Genomic DNA, 15786 nt, shown 5'->3' with positions numbered 1-15786 from the left:
GTAAATTTTCTTTGTTATTAAACAGTTCCACAACTTGTGATAACACAATGATTTCAACATAAATTCCTATCACGTTTTCATATTTTTAAACTATTATTTGATGCGTTTTAATACAAATAACATATTTTATTAATGATTTTATTTCCGGTATCTTGTGAACAGTTGTCTCATTGTCAATTATTCCACATCTTCTTTTTTTTATATTTAGGATGAAACTGGGCCCTGAAGTTTTGCATCAGATAAATCATACTTTTGAAGTAATAGAATAAAATATTTGAAGTACTCAGGATGCATATGAAAGATGTACGTTATATATATTTAATTCTAACTTTTTACAATAAAATTTTAATGTAAAACGTATTTATATTTTTGTACTTTCATTTTTTGTTTCAAAGAGTTTAAATGTACAATTATAATATCAAACTTATTTAAACCTTTAAAGGAGTATGCTTCTGCTACATAAATATGGGCTGTTTTTGACAATACAATGCACATTTATCCGGTACCAGTACCATTAAGTCATGCTAAATTACTGAAATCCTCATAATTCTAGCATTTTAGTTAAATTTTAGACGGTTTTCGTGTAAAACGAAAGTGGCCGCATTCGTGTTCATCCTTAATATTGAAATGTAAGTTGTATTTTATGATAATACATAACATATATAAAGGTTGAGGATGAACACGGATGCGGCCACTTTCATTTTTACCAAAAACCATCTGAAAAGTGACATTTTTCGGCATATTAGGTAGATTTTTCATATTTGAGCTTGAATCGGATCGTTTTTAATGACTAAATCTGTTAAAATCCTTGACATAAACTGATTAATTCAAATAAGATGGACACTTAAGTGTTTAAAAAGTGGTCAAAATCTTTCGTCAGATGAACCTGAAATTTGAGGCCAAAATCGGTCCTTACCGGACCTACTCCTTTAAAAAAAAAAGTATTTTCTAATATTGAATCGTTTTTTTAATTAAAGTTGTTGTTTAAATTTGATATTTTTTACACCAATATTCCGGACAGTGGTTAAAACATCCTAGCTAAGATAATCCTCAAAGATAAAGCTCAGATAGCTTCGATGTGCATGCTGAGACATGTCGTAAGTCGGTCCTTACATTATCATAATTTCTGTCCTAAGAATGTAATCTTATAGGACCATTCTTTGAACAATTTCGATAAACCTAGTTCTCATAATGTTATTATTTAACAAAATATTTTTATTTAAATGAATAAATGTCTTTTATTTACTCGCATTTATATTTTAGGCATTAAGCTTAATGCCTGCACACATTTTTCAGGATTTAAGCTTAAATCCTAGGATTTAAGACTAATGCCTAACATCATGTAGGCATTAGACATACTGCCTAGGCGTTAGCTTATTGCCTAGGATTTAAGCTTAATGCCTAATTTCACTTATTGCCGCTAACATATATATGGATTTATGTCAAAAGACACAAAAGTGAAGAAATACAGAAATACAGAAAAAAATAAAATATAAAGATAAATAAATGAATATTTAGAAAACAAAAACATAAAATAAATACAAATCCAACTAACAAAAATAGCAAGAAAAACGTACTAAAAAAGGAAGACTTTTACTTAGATGATGATGTGTGTGCGATCATTGTTAGCTATCTAGATAACTAGAAATCTTTTCGAGCCTTTCGTTCTTTCTATTTATTAGCAAATAATTAAAATATTAAATAAAAGAGAACAATTGGGTGCCCAGAACAATAACATTGGAAAATAGAGAAAAAAAAATCAATAGTATCAATGTAAAAGTTATGACAGAAATGACGGATCTGCAAAATAACGAAATTGTATATTACAGATAAATTTAATAGTAATTTCTAATTTTAAGCAATTTTTATTAGAACATTAATAATTTTAAGGAATAAACATTATTTAATAAGACAAAATAAATATACCCCCAAAACTATAGAAATAAATGCAGGACCTCCAACAACCTAGACCATCAGATAGGCACGTCTTGCAGGAAATCAACTAGTATCGTCACTACTATTAGTAAACAAAACGTTATGGCATGATTTTATAATAAAAAATAAATACCAAAAATACCATACAGCAAGGAAAACTATAAAACGAAAAGTCCCTAGTCCAATGGCAAAATCAAAAGCTCAACATATCAATGAATGTATAACAACTGTAATATTCCTGACTTGGTACAGGCACATTCCTATGTAGAAAATGATGGATTAAACCTCGTTTTATAGCTGATAAATCTCTCACTTGCATGACAGTCACATTAAATTCCATAATGATATTGAGAACAATGTCTGAACAAAACAAACAGACATAAAATGGGGACGAAGTCCCCTATTACAGTAGAAAATTCAATAAAAAATTTAAAAAATAGGGAAAATTTCCCGAATTTTTCATTGTAACGTCGCCGTCACGTAAAATTGGCACCATGTTTTTTGTTAAAATTTTCTTAAATATCGACCGTGTTTACTAAAGATCATGTTTTTCAATTAGCGGGATCAAATATCATTCCAAAAATCAACTACTGTCCTACCTTTTATTGTGTTTGTACTGTATAATCCTAACCTTCACATAATCCAAGTTTAATTTATATGGTGGAATCCGACATTGTTATTACCGGAAGTGTTGCCGTGGAGTTCCACGTGCTCTCCATTTTCTTGCGTCTCTCGGAGCTTTTCGTCATCGTTACATAAAAAGCGCGGGAAATTGTATCATCAATGACAATGATATTACCGGAGAGTAACGAATGTTATGGAATAAGGGACCCTCATAGAAACCAAGATGGCGGTTATACAATGTAAATAATCTTGAAAAATGTGAAGGTCAGGATTATACAGTGCAAACACAATAAAAGGTAGGACAGTAGTGGATATTTGGACAGGATTTTACTTCTGCTAAAAGAAAAACATCATCTTGAGTAAACACGGCTGATATTTAAAAAAATTTTAACAAAAAACATGGTGCCAATTTTACGTGACGGCGACTATAATAATGAACTCAATATCGTTCAAAGTTTTTTTTGTCGCGTTTTTCAATTTCCGGATCTGCGCAGAAATCTACTTCCGTTTCCGGTCCTGTTTGCACGAGACTTTGAATAAAATGTATATATATCAGTCTAAGAAAGGAACTTAATACTAATTCATTTTTAGAAGTTGTTTGTTATAAAAAAAAAAACGTTACCTGATGACACTCAGCGTTTCTTTGTTTACATTGAATATGACGTCATAACTTAAATAGCGTCACAACTAAAATCCCTAACAACAGAACCAAAATCGGAAACGTTACGGTATTTCCGTTTCTCTTTTTAACATGTTTGATTTAAAAAAAAATCATACAGACTTCGTCTCCATTCACAGGTAATGCCTGCCTCATATTAGGTAAAAATGTCAAAAAAATAGGGGTACAGCAGTCAATATCTTAATCGCTGTAAAAACAAAAACAAAATATGTCCACAAAAATAACCAAAAAGGCATATTGACAATGAACATTAGCAAAAACGAATGACAAGTTAATATGCAAAAATTTACCATAGCACAATAATACAATGACTGGATGTTATATAAGAAACGATCCGTGTCAAATGGATATTTCCAAACATAAATTAGTCAAAACATGGACTAAATTTCAAATATAGAGTTTGATGTGAGAGTATGTTTATAAAAAAGTAACAATAATATAGTTATCGAAAGTACCAGGATTATAATTTAGTACGCCAGACGCGCGTTTCGTCTACATAAGACTCATCAGTGACGCTCATATCAAAATATTTATAAAGCCATACAAGTACAAGGTTGAAGAGCATAAACAAACTTTAGAAAAAACAAGAGACTACTTTGAAACTATAAATAATAATAAAATTTAAAGTTTCACACAAACATCGGACTTTATGTAGATTTAGTTGGAATCACTACTGTCATCAATGAGAAATCCGATTAGGTTATGATAATTGGTATGCATGCGATAAATGGTTCACAACAAAGTTGAGTAGAACAGATTAAACAGCAAACTATTTATCAAATATTCAAAACTACTGGATTTACTACTAAATATATGATGAATATGTATAGCACAACAGAACAATATTAAAAAAATAAACAATATCAACAGGATCATTAATAAACATAAACGTAATGTTCCTATGTCCTCAGTTCAAAAGACTGTTTTAAAAGGATCCTAACTTATTTACTTGAACTTGTTGTCTTGAGTTGATGTAATTTTATCTATTATTAATGTCATTTAAATCTCATAACAGTGCATATTTTCATTTATAAAAATCACGGTAGTCGCTTTCGCGATATAAATAGTCACTATGTTACGAATCATAATGCGGTCAGTAGATTAGTAAAACATATATCTATATCATAGAGGTGATTTAAATCATCTGACAATTGTACATGTATATCAATAAATTCTTTAAATAGACGAACTGCGAAGTTAAAAACAGGAAGTTTTATATTTTTGAAGAGTGAGTAAAAATATTTTTGTTTTAAGCAATTACAATGTTTCATTATTCCAATCTTAATACATTCAGATTGAGTGTGATACATGGTTTTTTCTGTCATCAGTTGAGTCACTGTAAGGTCATTTTATAAAGCTTCATTTCAAAAGAAGTTTTATCCTCAAAACCAAACTTAATTACACTATACAAATCCTTTGGAGTCTACCATGTGAAGCAACAAAGTAAAACTTTTCATTTTTGGAGCGCAAACTTTCACCCTTTCCTGAAACATATTCTTCAATGTAATATGAAATACATAGATAATGTGTGTAAAATAACAACAATACTGAATTCCGATGAAAATTCAAAACGGAAAGTCCCTAACCAAATGACAAAATCAATATCTCAAACACATCAAATGAATGAATGACAACTGTCATATTCCTTTAATGATCTTCAACAGGTTCTAAACCCTGCAATAAAAGATACCAATTGATTGAAATAGGAAAATAAGGTCACACTATGTAGGTGTTATTTATTATATTCTGTTGATTATCATGGTTGCAGTATTATCATCTCTCACAATAAATGAATTTCTTTTAAGAAAAGAGGGATGAGTATAAGGTATCCATTAGATATACATGCATTGGGCCTTTTATAACGAGTGTAAAAAATAATTGGTGTTCAAATCTTCTTTTTTCTTTATTCTTAGACATACTACCGCTACCGAGACCTTGCTTTATTCGTGGTTTTATAAATAAAAGAATTAAAGATGTTTGTTTACGTTCACAAAATTGTGTGATACAGCTACCTGCATCTATCAGAATAAATTGAACAATAATATCAATCTTTTGAATACATGTGTACTTTTGGTTTCAGGGCTTCGATGGAGGATTTAAGGAAACATCTAATGGTTGCTGCTGTAGACTTTGGCACTACATATTCCGGCTATTCGTTTTCAATGAGGGCGGACTGGGAAGACAACCCTTTGAAAATCAGTAACCCAATATGGAGGGCAGGAAGTCGACAATTCGTGTCAGAGAAAACACCAACATGTTTATTATTGAATAGTAATCGAGAGTTTGTAGCCTTTGGATTCGAAGCTGAAAATAAGTGGATAGATTTATTGTTGGATAACGAACATAAGGACTATTACTATTTTGAACGTTTTAAAATGAATCTACACAATAACAAGGTATACTTGATTTATCTTATATGTTAAACAAAACCGTCATTTTCTGAAGAAAAAAAACAACGAATTATTTAAGTTAAAGTTGAAAGTTGCGTAAAAAAAATTAATCTATATATATGATAAGAAGTTTCAAAAATGTTATTGTACTGAATTGTAAATTAAAAAAGAAACCTGAGCTGTAGGAAGGAAAATTGCCTCCAAACATTCGTTTTTTTTTTCTTTTCTCTATGAATTAACGATTGGTGCGTTTATGAACGTAAAAGCAAGAATGTGATGTGAGAAAACATGTCCAAAAGGGAAACGCTTTACGGTATAATTTTTTAGCTTCAACTCGCAGCCTTTCTTATTTCCGAAAACAAAGCAAAAGTCACTGTTTTAAAATATTTGATATTTATTTTTTTTATTATGAAATAGAATATAACAAGTGGTATGATGTTAGATGATATAACTGGTACAAAACGACTGCCAGCTTTCCATGTGTTTAAGTTATCAATCCAATATTTGGTAAACCATTTGTTAGATGTTTTGAAAAAACGAGGAAATTTAGTAAAACATGACGAGGTTCAATATGTGCTGACAGTTCCTGCTATATGGACGGATAGAGCCAAAAGATTCATGAGGTCTTGTGCTGAAGGGGTAAGTGAATAAGCTAGGTATTGTAGCATTTATCTAACTTGATAAGTAACGCTTATGCAGCCGCCATTCAAATCAATACACATAACATTTGTCAAGTTACAAAACTGCTGCCAGACTGTCTAGTGCATACACGATCGATCACTAACATATTCAGTGAACCAGTGTCCCATAACCTTCTTCGCCATTTGCTTTACCACAAATAACATGCACTGTTGATTTACAATTTGAACATGAATGTGCATTTGACGCTGGCTTTTGACAAACAATACATGTGATGTCGTCGCTATCAATTGCAATATTTATATTATTGATTTCGATGCCTTCTTCGTTATCACGAAATCCTGTGTTGGTAATATCTTTCAGATCATCCTCTGAATTTAAGAGCGAAATGATTTCATCTGGCAAGGAGGATGTTATTAGGCCAACCTTTGCCCCTACTCCAAACATTGCCTTATATGGTGTGCGTTTAATGCCAGAGTGGTAGCTTTGGTTTTTTGAAATTGAACAAATTTAATTCCATCAGGCCAATCTTTTACACCACTATCCCGCATCCATGTAATTGTCATATCTTTGATATCAGCATTTGCACGTTAGACACTTCCTTTGAGGGTGTCTTGGCTTCCCATGAACGATTTTACAAAAAAATGTTGGGGGCACCAAAAAGAAGAAAAATATCAAGAATCTGCATTGCAACCTCTGCTGCCCGTTTTGATTTCAGAGGCCGGAGAACCACAAGTTTTGTCATATGATCTTGGTAAACCATGATGTACTTAAAATCGTCAAAACTTAACGATTGCATATCAACTAAATCCATTTGTCCACGTGAACTGAATTCTTTTGGTAACTATAGGTTTAACAACAAGTCCCTTACTTGCAATTTTACGCTTCTTTAATTGACATTCTTCACACAACTCCTTAAAAAGTTCCACAGCCTCTGTTGAAACATTGGCATATTTTCTATTTGCTTCCTTGATCATCTTGATTTTCTTTATCTACAGAAAGCTAACTACAGAAAGCTAAAATTCTTCACTCCTCTTCCAACTTACTTTGTCAGCAGATAGTAATAAGCAGGAGTTTTGTCTTCTTTACTTGGTTCTTTTGTCATCAAATTAACAATATCATTGTATTTATTCCTTGTTCATATCTTGCATTTTGTTTTTTCCTTAGCAATTTGCAGTAACATTTGAGCATACTTTTGCTCTAACCCAAGCAACATCTGTGCCTCTGCCATACTTGATTGTTTGTGAAATAATGAGGTTCAACAATTGAATTAAATATCACTGTTCACTTAAGATTAACTTAGAACATGTAGTAGAAGATCAGGAATAAAAACTGTTCACTAAAATCTTTTAAGGAATAACAAATAAAATTGAAATAATTTGTCTATATTTATTTTTTATCAAACAAAGGATCTTTAGATTATTGATAATCCCTGAAATTATATCAAAGAATTGTAGAACAATCATTAAAATATTTATTTTTTGTTATCAAACAAAGGGTCTTCAGATTATTGATAATCCCTGAAATCATATTTGGGAATTTGTAGAATAATTATTAAAATGTTCAGTGATTATGTAAAATCACTGGTTATTTTCAGGGAATCTACACAATCACTAATGAGATTAATGATTCTACATAATCCCTGAAAAATCAGGGATTCTATATAATCACTGATTATACAAATTCACTGTAACATATATACCGGTGTTCAAAAGTCATAAATCGATTGAGAAAAATGAATCTGGGTTACAAACCAAAATCGATGGAAACACAACAACTATTAGCGGGAAAAGAAAGAAACAACAGGAACACCGAAGTACAACAAAATCAAACGCCTCATAGGAACGAACTTTTTGATAAATGCCCCAATGTAACATAAATAGAAACAAACTACTTGTAACAACTGACATATTTCTTACTTGGCACAAGACATTTTACGAAAAAATGGTGGGTTGAACCTGGTAAAATAAGCTTGTGAAACAATTTAAACGTGTTGTTTTTTATTACAGTTATATACAATAAACAAGTATTTCAGACACCAACCAATAACAAACACTGGATAACAGGTTCATGATTTTAGACACGCACATATAGAGTAGGGTAAGGGTTTTACGTGTTTGTTAGCATCAATTTCTTTGTTGATCATGTTGATGATCTTGTATTTACACGGTAGGCTTATAGAGAACAATTATTTTTCAGCAATGTCAAAAACAATATAAACCATTTAAGACAAACTAGAACAAAACCAATGAAAATATATGACCGCATCTAGAACGCTATAAAAGTTCCGATTTGATATGATATTAAGCATCTATACTTAAACCAATTACGACTGATAGCTATAACAAGTACGACATACAGCAATCAAATACAACCACTTAATACATGACAATGACTTGCGAAACTCCCATAAGGAACGAGGAGGGGTTAATCAAAATTGTAAGCGTGCAACACTCAACTAGCCTGGGTAATTTTGATGTGAAAGTATTATACATTAAGGACTACATATAATTCTGTACAGGAGACATTCAAACTATTTAGGCTGATTGTTGCAATTGTTTGTACTTTCTTTCGTATTCACCCTTAGCGTGTCTTACCTCTAATACGTATGGTCTCCTTATTGCCAATGGATTATGATAGTGCAATAATTGTTCAAATCTTAAAACTAATATTTGTTTTAAAACCTTCTTTAAGGCTGGGATTCCCACAAACAACTTGATACTTGCACTTGAACCAGAGGCAGCATCCATTTTCTGTCAGTTTTTATCAACTGAAAAATTAAAAGGATCTGACCCAGGATTCACAATGACAGCCGAAGGGACAAAATTCATGGTGGTTGATCTTGGAGGTAAAGTTTTGTTCACACATTAAAAGAAATATCCGCTTCTATCTATTGTCAACACATTTAAAGATCATAAACCTAAGTCAATATCATTCTTTTACGCATTTGAATATTGTGAAGTGCTGATTGTTCAAATGACTTCCTGATTACTATCAATGAAGAAAGAATTGATGGTAATTGCAATTTATATAAAAAGTTTTCTTTTTTTATCTATATTCTCCAAGGTTGCTACATAAGAATGAATGCTGAATAACTTAAAGTTTTACGTTTTGAATTACACTAGGTAGAACAATAAGTTACATTTATGTTGAAGGTAGATTTCTTTATTCATCTAATAAGCCCTCTTAGTATTGTCATAAAGATTTGTATACCTGCAAAAAGACAATCCTAAATGGTAAAACTGGTTATGTGTGTATACTTATATAAAGATATGATCATATAATATAGCGGCTGATGCAACCCGTGAAGCATTATCTGCTTTTCTTTCCGGAGCATCTGAGATCAACCCTTGTTTTTGATGGGATTCGTGTTACTCGTCGTAAGGTTTCTATATTATGTGATATATACTGTGTTTATCTTTTGTCACTTTTTCGGGATTGTTGTTTTGTGATGGTATTGTCAGTTCGCTTTAAACTTATTAGTTGAACTGTTCCTTTTGGTATCTTTCGTATTTGCACTGCCTTTCATTTAGATTAAAGTAACGTTAAGACATACTTTATCATGTGTTCTTTTCCTTTGATTAAGACATTGGTTTAGATAAATGTCAGATATATATGACTTTTAACAATCAGTCATTTTCCAAAAAATGTGAATATATCGTCTGTTTCCATTTAAGCTATTTCCTTTTTTAATTCATTAACCATTATGTTCATATTTTTTACAGGCGGCACTGCAGACATAACTGTTCACGAGAAAGCTGCAAATGGTCACTTGAAAGAAAAACATAGAGCTATCGGAAATGATTGCGGTGGAACATCGATTGATAGAAGGTTTTTTAAGCTTTTCGAAGAAATTATCGGAAAGACCACAATGGATTCATTAAAAAAGGAGAGCCCTCTAGCATATATAGATCTAATAAGAGAATTTGAATCCGTGAAAAGAACGGTTGAAACTGAAACAAAAACTAAAGTAACTATGACAATCCCGGTTGTTGCGCTTGAAACATCATGTCAGAAAGTTCACAACAAGAATTTAGAGTCTCTGTTGGCTGATTCGTCATATTCAAAAGACATAAAACTAGCACAAGATAAAATTCGTATTAATGTTGAGGTTTTCAATAAGATGTTTATGCCTTCCGTTGATAGTGTTATATCACTTATGAAAGAGATTTTTCAAGATAAATCATTGAAGGACGTGACGCATTTGCTAATGGTAGGAGGTTTCTCAGATTGTCAACTAATGCACGACGCAGTTCGCCAAGCATTTCCGGAGAAGAAAATAATAATTCCAGAAGAAGCTGGGTTAGCAGTGCTTAAAGGGGCCGTTTTATTCGGCCATGATCCAGAGTATATACAGTCACGCATCATGCGATGCAGTTATGGTGTCAAAACGAATGTCCCTTGGCATGAAAAAAAATATGACAGAAAACACTATGCAGTTATGGAAGGGGAGGAAAGGTGTGACAATATATTTTCTCTTATCGTCGGAAAAGACGAAAGCGTTGAAGCAGGAATGTTAGTTAAGAAATCTTTCTTTACACCTTTCAAACATCAGGACAAAATGGAGATAATGGTGTATGTATCTGATGAGACAACACCAGGATATGTTGACGATGATACGTGTTCTTTGCTATGTACACCGACAATCACTTTTTCAGACACTTGTGAGTATAGGCGATGGGTAGACGTAGAATTTGTCCTTGGAAAAACTGAAATTGACCTCATAGCTCACGATAGAAATTCTGGGAAGGCGATATCAGCAAAGTTTGATCTAAATTAATCGTATCGTGAATCAAAGGAAAATTCATTAGTTAGACAGAAGACTTTGAGTTTGAACTATCAGCTAGGGTGTATTCTTTTATTGTACAATTATGGTTACCTCGTAGTTTGATCTTGTATTTATATTAGTACTTAAGCGTATTGTTTCAAACTATAATTCAGTGTCATTCATTGTCGAACCTTCGACTTTAGTCGAAAAAGCGAGATATAGCGATCATACTTTCCATTGGCGTCGTCGTCGTCGTCGTCGGTGGCGTCCACAAATATTCACTCTAGTTAAAGTATTTGAAATTCTAATAACTTTCTTAAATTATTCTGGATTTCTTCCAAACTTGGACAGAACCTTGGTACACTCTGTGGTAAAGTTTTAAAATTTTTATAACTTTCTTGAACTATCCTCGATGTGTACAAAAAATGGACAGAAGCTTGTTTTTTATCATAAGATAGTATCCAGAAGTAAATTTTGTAAAAAACAAATCCATTTTTCTGTATTTTACTTACAAATGGACATAGTTTTTCTGACAGGATACAATACATTCACTATATGATAAAAAAAATAAAAAATTTTATAAACTTTTTTTATACTATCCTGGTTTTTAGCAAACTTTGACTGAAGCTTGTTTATGATCAAAGGCTAGCATCTAGAAGGAAACTTAGTTAAAATTTTGTACCTGTTTATCCGTATTTTACTTATAAATGGACCTAGTTTTTTTTTCAAGTAAATATTACATACAGTCTGTAGTTAACGTTTTTAAAACATGTATTAGATTCATAAACTATCCTGCATTTTCACCAAACTTGGACAGAAGCTTCTAACAATAAAAAAATAGTATTATAAGAGGAGTATTTTTATTGCCTTTTCCCCTCATTTTTGTAGAGCCTGCGATTAACAGCAAAAGTAGACGAGATATTTGGTTCCGCTGAACACTCACGATTTTTTTTCGTATACATGTAGTTTCCATGTTTCAGAAATATATATTCATGTATATTATATAATCATCGCATTATATTTAATTATTTCTTATATATATACTTGTTGTGATTCAATATTTGGACAATAAGTTCTTATACTCCCCTCCTGTTAATCTAAAAGCCTGTTATAGTTTCATTCTATATTTTTATTTTTTGTTTTATTCTATATTTTTATTTTTTTTACTTAAGAAAATGCATGTACCAAACTAGGAATATGACAGTTGTTATCAATTCGTTTGATATTTTTGAGCTTTTGATTTTGCCATTTGCTAAATTTTCATTGGATTTTTTTCGACATTTTACTTCTTTCTTCGATCACTTCATGGTAAAATATGTATTACTGAAAAATTATTACACCAGGGTTTTCGATATCACAAACTGGTCAAAACATTTACTAAATTTTATCACCGGTATAAGGAAATAATTCGTAAATATAACTCAACATGCAGACATCTTATACGTTCAGGTATTTCACATCCAAAATTTTATGGAAATATTCTTTATAAAGCACAAAAATGTCAGTATTCTCCTCAGAAACTAACAAAACCTTTAAATAGACTTATTAAAAGGGGATATAGTTACGATACTGTTGTCAGGTCATTAAAGATTGCATATTTTGGCTTTAACATTGATTCACTGATAGGGTCTTTGCATCAGAACTAAACACATTTATTTCTTAAAAAAACAGTAGTTGGCATGACACGGGTTATGTTCTTCTCATATATTTTATGATAGTATGATACTAAACCCCTAACGGGAGGGATTGTACCTGATATTCATATGATGAAGACATAATCTTTCAATCAGTTTAATTGAGGTCTGGAGCTGGCTTGTCAGTTAACTGCTAGTAGTCTGTTGTTATTTATGTATTATTGTCATTTTATTTATTTTCTTTTGTTACATCTTTTGACATCAGACTCGGACTTCTCTTGAACTGAATTTTAATGTGCGTATTGTTATTCTTTTACTTTTCTACATTGGCTAGAGGTATAGGGGGAGGGTTGAGATCTCATAAACATGTTTAACCCCGCCGCAATTTTGCGCCTGTCCCAAGTCAGGAGCCTCTGGCCTTTGTTAGTCTTGTATGATTTTAAATTTTAGTTTCTTGTGTATAATTCGGAGTTTAGTATGACGTCCATTATCACTGTACTATTATGCATATTTTAGGGGCCAGCTGAAGGACACCTACGGGTGCGGGAATCCTCGCTACATTGAAGACCCATTGGTTGCCTTCGGCTGTTGTTTGCTCTATGGTCGGGTGGTTGTCGCTTTGACATATTCACCATTTCCTTTCTCAATTTTATTTTTTACAGAGTTTGTCTTTAGTGCCGTGTGGAGACAGTAGAGTGCCTCCCCGTGCTTAAGGTTTATGCTCTTATATTATACTAGATTATGGAGTGTGTGTCCGAGCGAGAACTTCTCTATGTTCATTACTTTAGGAATATCTATCAAAAAGTAGTATTTTAATATTCAGCCCCATTCATCTATTTAGTCAGACGTCAGTCGCTACCTTGATATACCCTATCTCTTGTTAAATTTGTCGGGTAACTTATGACAATAAGCATTTGACGTCTTGAGCCGAACAGTTTTATCATTTTTACACCATTTAATCTACTGTGTGATGGTTCATATTCTGGACGCCAGTCTTTGCTCCTTTGTAATAAATCTACATACCAAAAAACAAATATGAAGCTTAGAAATGGAAAAATATTAAATACTAAACTCGTTCAAAGGGTATCTACACGTCTCAATCTTCAGAATCGCTTATCTAAAAATACTACTATAGCTAACGTTTTTAACAATAAAAATCGTGGTTACCCTTCTATCGATAAGTGTCATGACAAAAAATGACTTACGTGTCCCCGTCTTTCCACCAACAATACAGTAAGGTCCACATTTAATGGTCGCACATTTTCTCTAAATTTTGAAACTGATATTACTTGAAAAACAAACAGTATTATTTATTTACTCACATGAAACAAACCGGGATGCGGTATTCAGTACGTAGGTGAAACTGGGCGATATTTATCTAAACGCACGCAAGAACACCTGTATCGTTTTAAAAGACCCAATAAATTCAAAAGTATCATTTATCAACATCTTAAGAAGCACAGTCATCCTATTAAATATTTAACAGTTCAACCTTTAGAAGTAGTAAATAAGCAGCCTGGTGAATCTCATTCCAAGTTCGTACGATCACGAAAAATAAATGAATTAAATTGGATTAAAAAATTACAGACAGTCTACCCTCTCGGTCTTAATGATAATATCATGGGAATTGGCAATATATCAAGAACCGATTCTGTTAACATTTTGGATATAGTTTCTAAAACTGTTCGTAAAAATCGTTCTCATGGACGCAGAAAAAATCGCAATCAAAGAAAATTTCGGACCAACCATACAAATATTTCGGACCTAATTTCCATTTCAAAAAACAACGGCAGACATTATCTGTTAACCAAGCTTTGTTCTTTACCTATAAATAAATTAAATAAAATTTTAGAGGATTGCAACACAATTTCATATTACAGTCCTAAGTATGAAATTGTCCAAATTATAATGGCATATTGTTATTCTAAACTGTTTCCAAAAATTGATCGCCCTGAAGATCATAAAAAACATTTTATTAAAATAAAGTATGTCAATAAAGGTTTTGATTTTGTAAATATTGCCGGTATTTTTAACGACCATTCTGTTAAAGACCAAATTCCTGGATATTTTGATAATACTGAACTCCCTCTCATTTGTTATATTTACAAGAAATCTACCCGAAAATATGTGTTTAATTATAGCCAATTGTGTAAAGATGTAAATATCACTGAAAATACACCTATGTCGTGTAATTGCAGTAATTCAGAATACACCTATGGACCAATTTCCCATGTTATAACAGGAGACCTTAACATCGTTCGCGACCGAGAGTTAAAATCATTCCTCAGTAAAGGACCTAAATATCGTCCCCCGTCAACTATTAACTGGAATGAGTGTCGTAATATCATCAACGACTCACTCCGCGCCTACTGTTTGAAATGGGTAAAACGGGAAAAAGCTGACAAAAAATCTTTGGACTCTTTTTTTAATTCAGTAATGAAGATAGTTGATATTCGAATACAACATTTTAAAGAACATTTTACCCTCAACAAAAACTATTAAAACCCTATTTCGCGTATCAAAAATAAACTAACAGAACTAGCCAAGGAATTTGTTTTTGTCCCGGCTGATAAAGCTGCTAATAATATCATTATTGTTTGACGTAAATTTTATATAGAGGTTCTGCAAAAGGAAATCACGAATTCACCAACATTCCAACTGACTTCATTTTCAGAAAACGACATCTGTAACAAACATAAACTTTTAGCTACTTCTTTACAAGCAGAACCAAACACAATGAAAGTCCCAACTATGTACTGGCTTCCGAAGCTGCACAAAAAACCTTACAAATATAGATTTATTTCATCTTCCAGCCATTGTTCAACTACTAAATTGTCTGTTTTACTTACTAGTACACTTGGTACAATAAAAAACCTGATAATAAATTGTTCAAATAAGGCCTTTGAAAATAGTGGAATTAATTACTTTTGGAGTGTCAAAAACTCGTTGGAAGTACTTGATAAATTGCATGCATATATTGGTGATTTTGAATCTGTTCAAAGTTTTGATTTTTCTACCCTATATACCACTTTGCCTCATATTCTTATTAAGAAAAAATTCACATCCCTAATTAACTGGGCATTTAAAAAGTCGGATTGCGAGTACATATGTTCAAAC

General features: G+C 32.0%; 1 protein-coding gene across 1 annotated transcript; it reads left to right on the top strand.

The window, feature by feature from the left end:
• The first annotated feature begins 4334 nt into the window (after window positions 1–4334).
• Window positions 4335–11561, top strand: LOC139496059 (heat shock 70 kDa protein 12A-like). The gene is made up of 5 exons (XM_071284493.1): window positions 4335–4466; window positions 5319–5634; window positions 6046–6267; window positions 8962–9115; window positions 9993–11561. The coding sequence occupies exons 2-5, from the start codon at window positions 5326–5328 to the stop codon at window positions 11045–11047; spliced, it is 1740 nt and encodes a 579-aa protein (XP_071140594.1). The 5' UTR covers window positions 4335–4466; window positions 5319–5325; the 3' UTR covers window positions 11048–11561.
• Window positions 11562–15786: the final 4225 nt, after the last annotated feature.

The sequence above is a fragment of the Mytilus edulis genome, chromosome 11 (assembly GCF_963676685.1).
Source record: "Mytilus edulis chromosome 11, xbMytEdul2.2, whole genome shotgun sequence".
NCBI lineage: Eukaryota > Metazoa > Mollusca > Bivalvia > Mytilida > Mytilidae > Mytilus > Mytilus edulis.
Note: the sequence above shows the minus strand (reverse complement) of the source record. Positions and strands in the feature narration are given on the sequence as shown.

Bases quoted from the DNA above. Each gene is read 5' to 3' on its own strand.
- LOC139496059 (XM_071284493.1), top strand. From the start codon at position 5,326: ATGGAGGATTTAAGGAAACATCTAATGGTTGCTGCTGTAGACTTTGGC. The intron at 5,635-6,045 runs GTATACTTGATT...ATTATGAAATAG, and splicing joins TGAATCTACACAATAACAAG to AATATAACAAGTGGTATGAT. The intron at 6,268-8,961 runs GTAAGTGAATAA...ACCTTCTTTAAG, and splicing joins TGAGGTCTTGTGCTGAAGGG to GCTGGGATTCCCACAAACAA.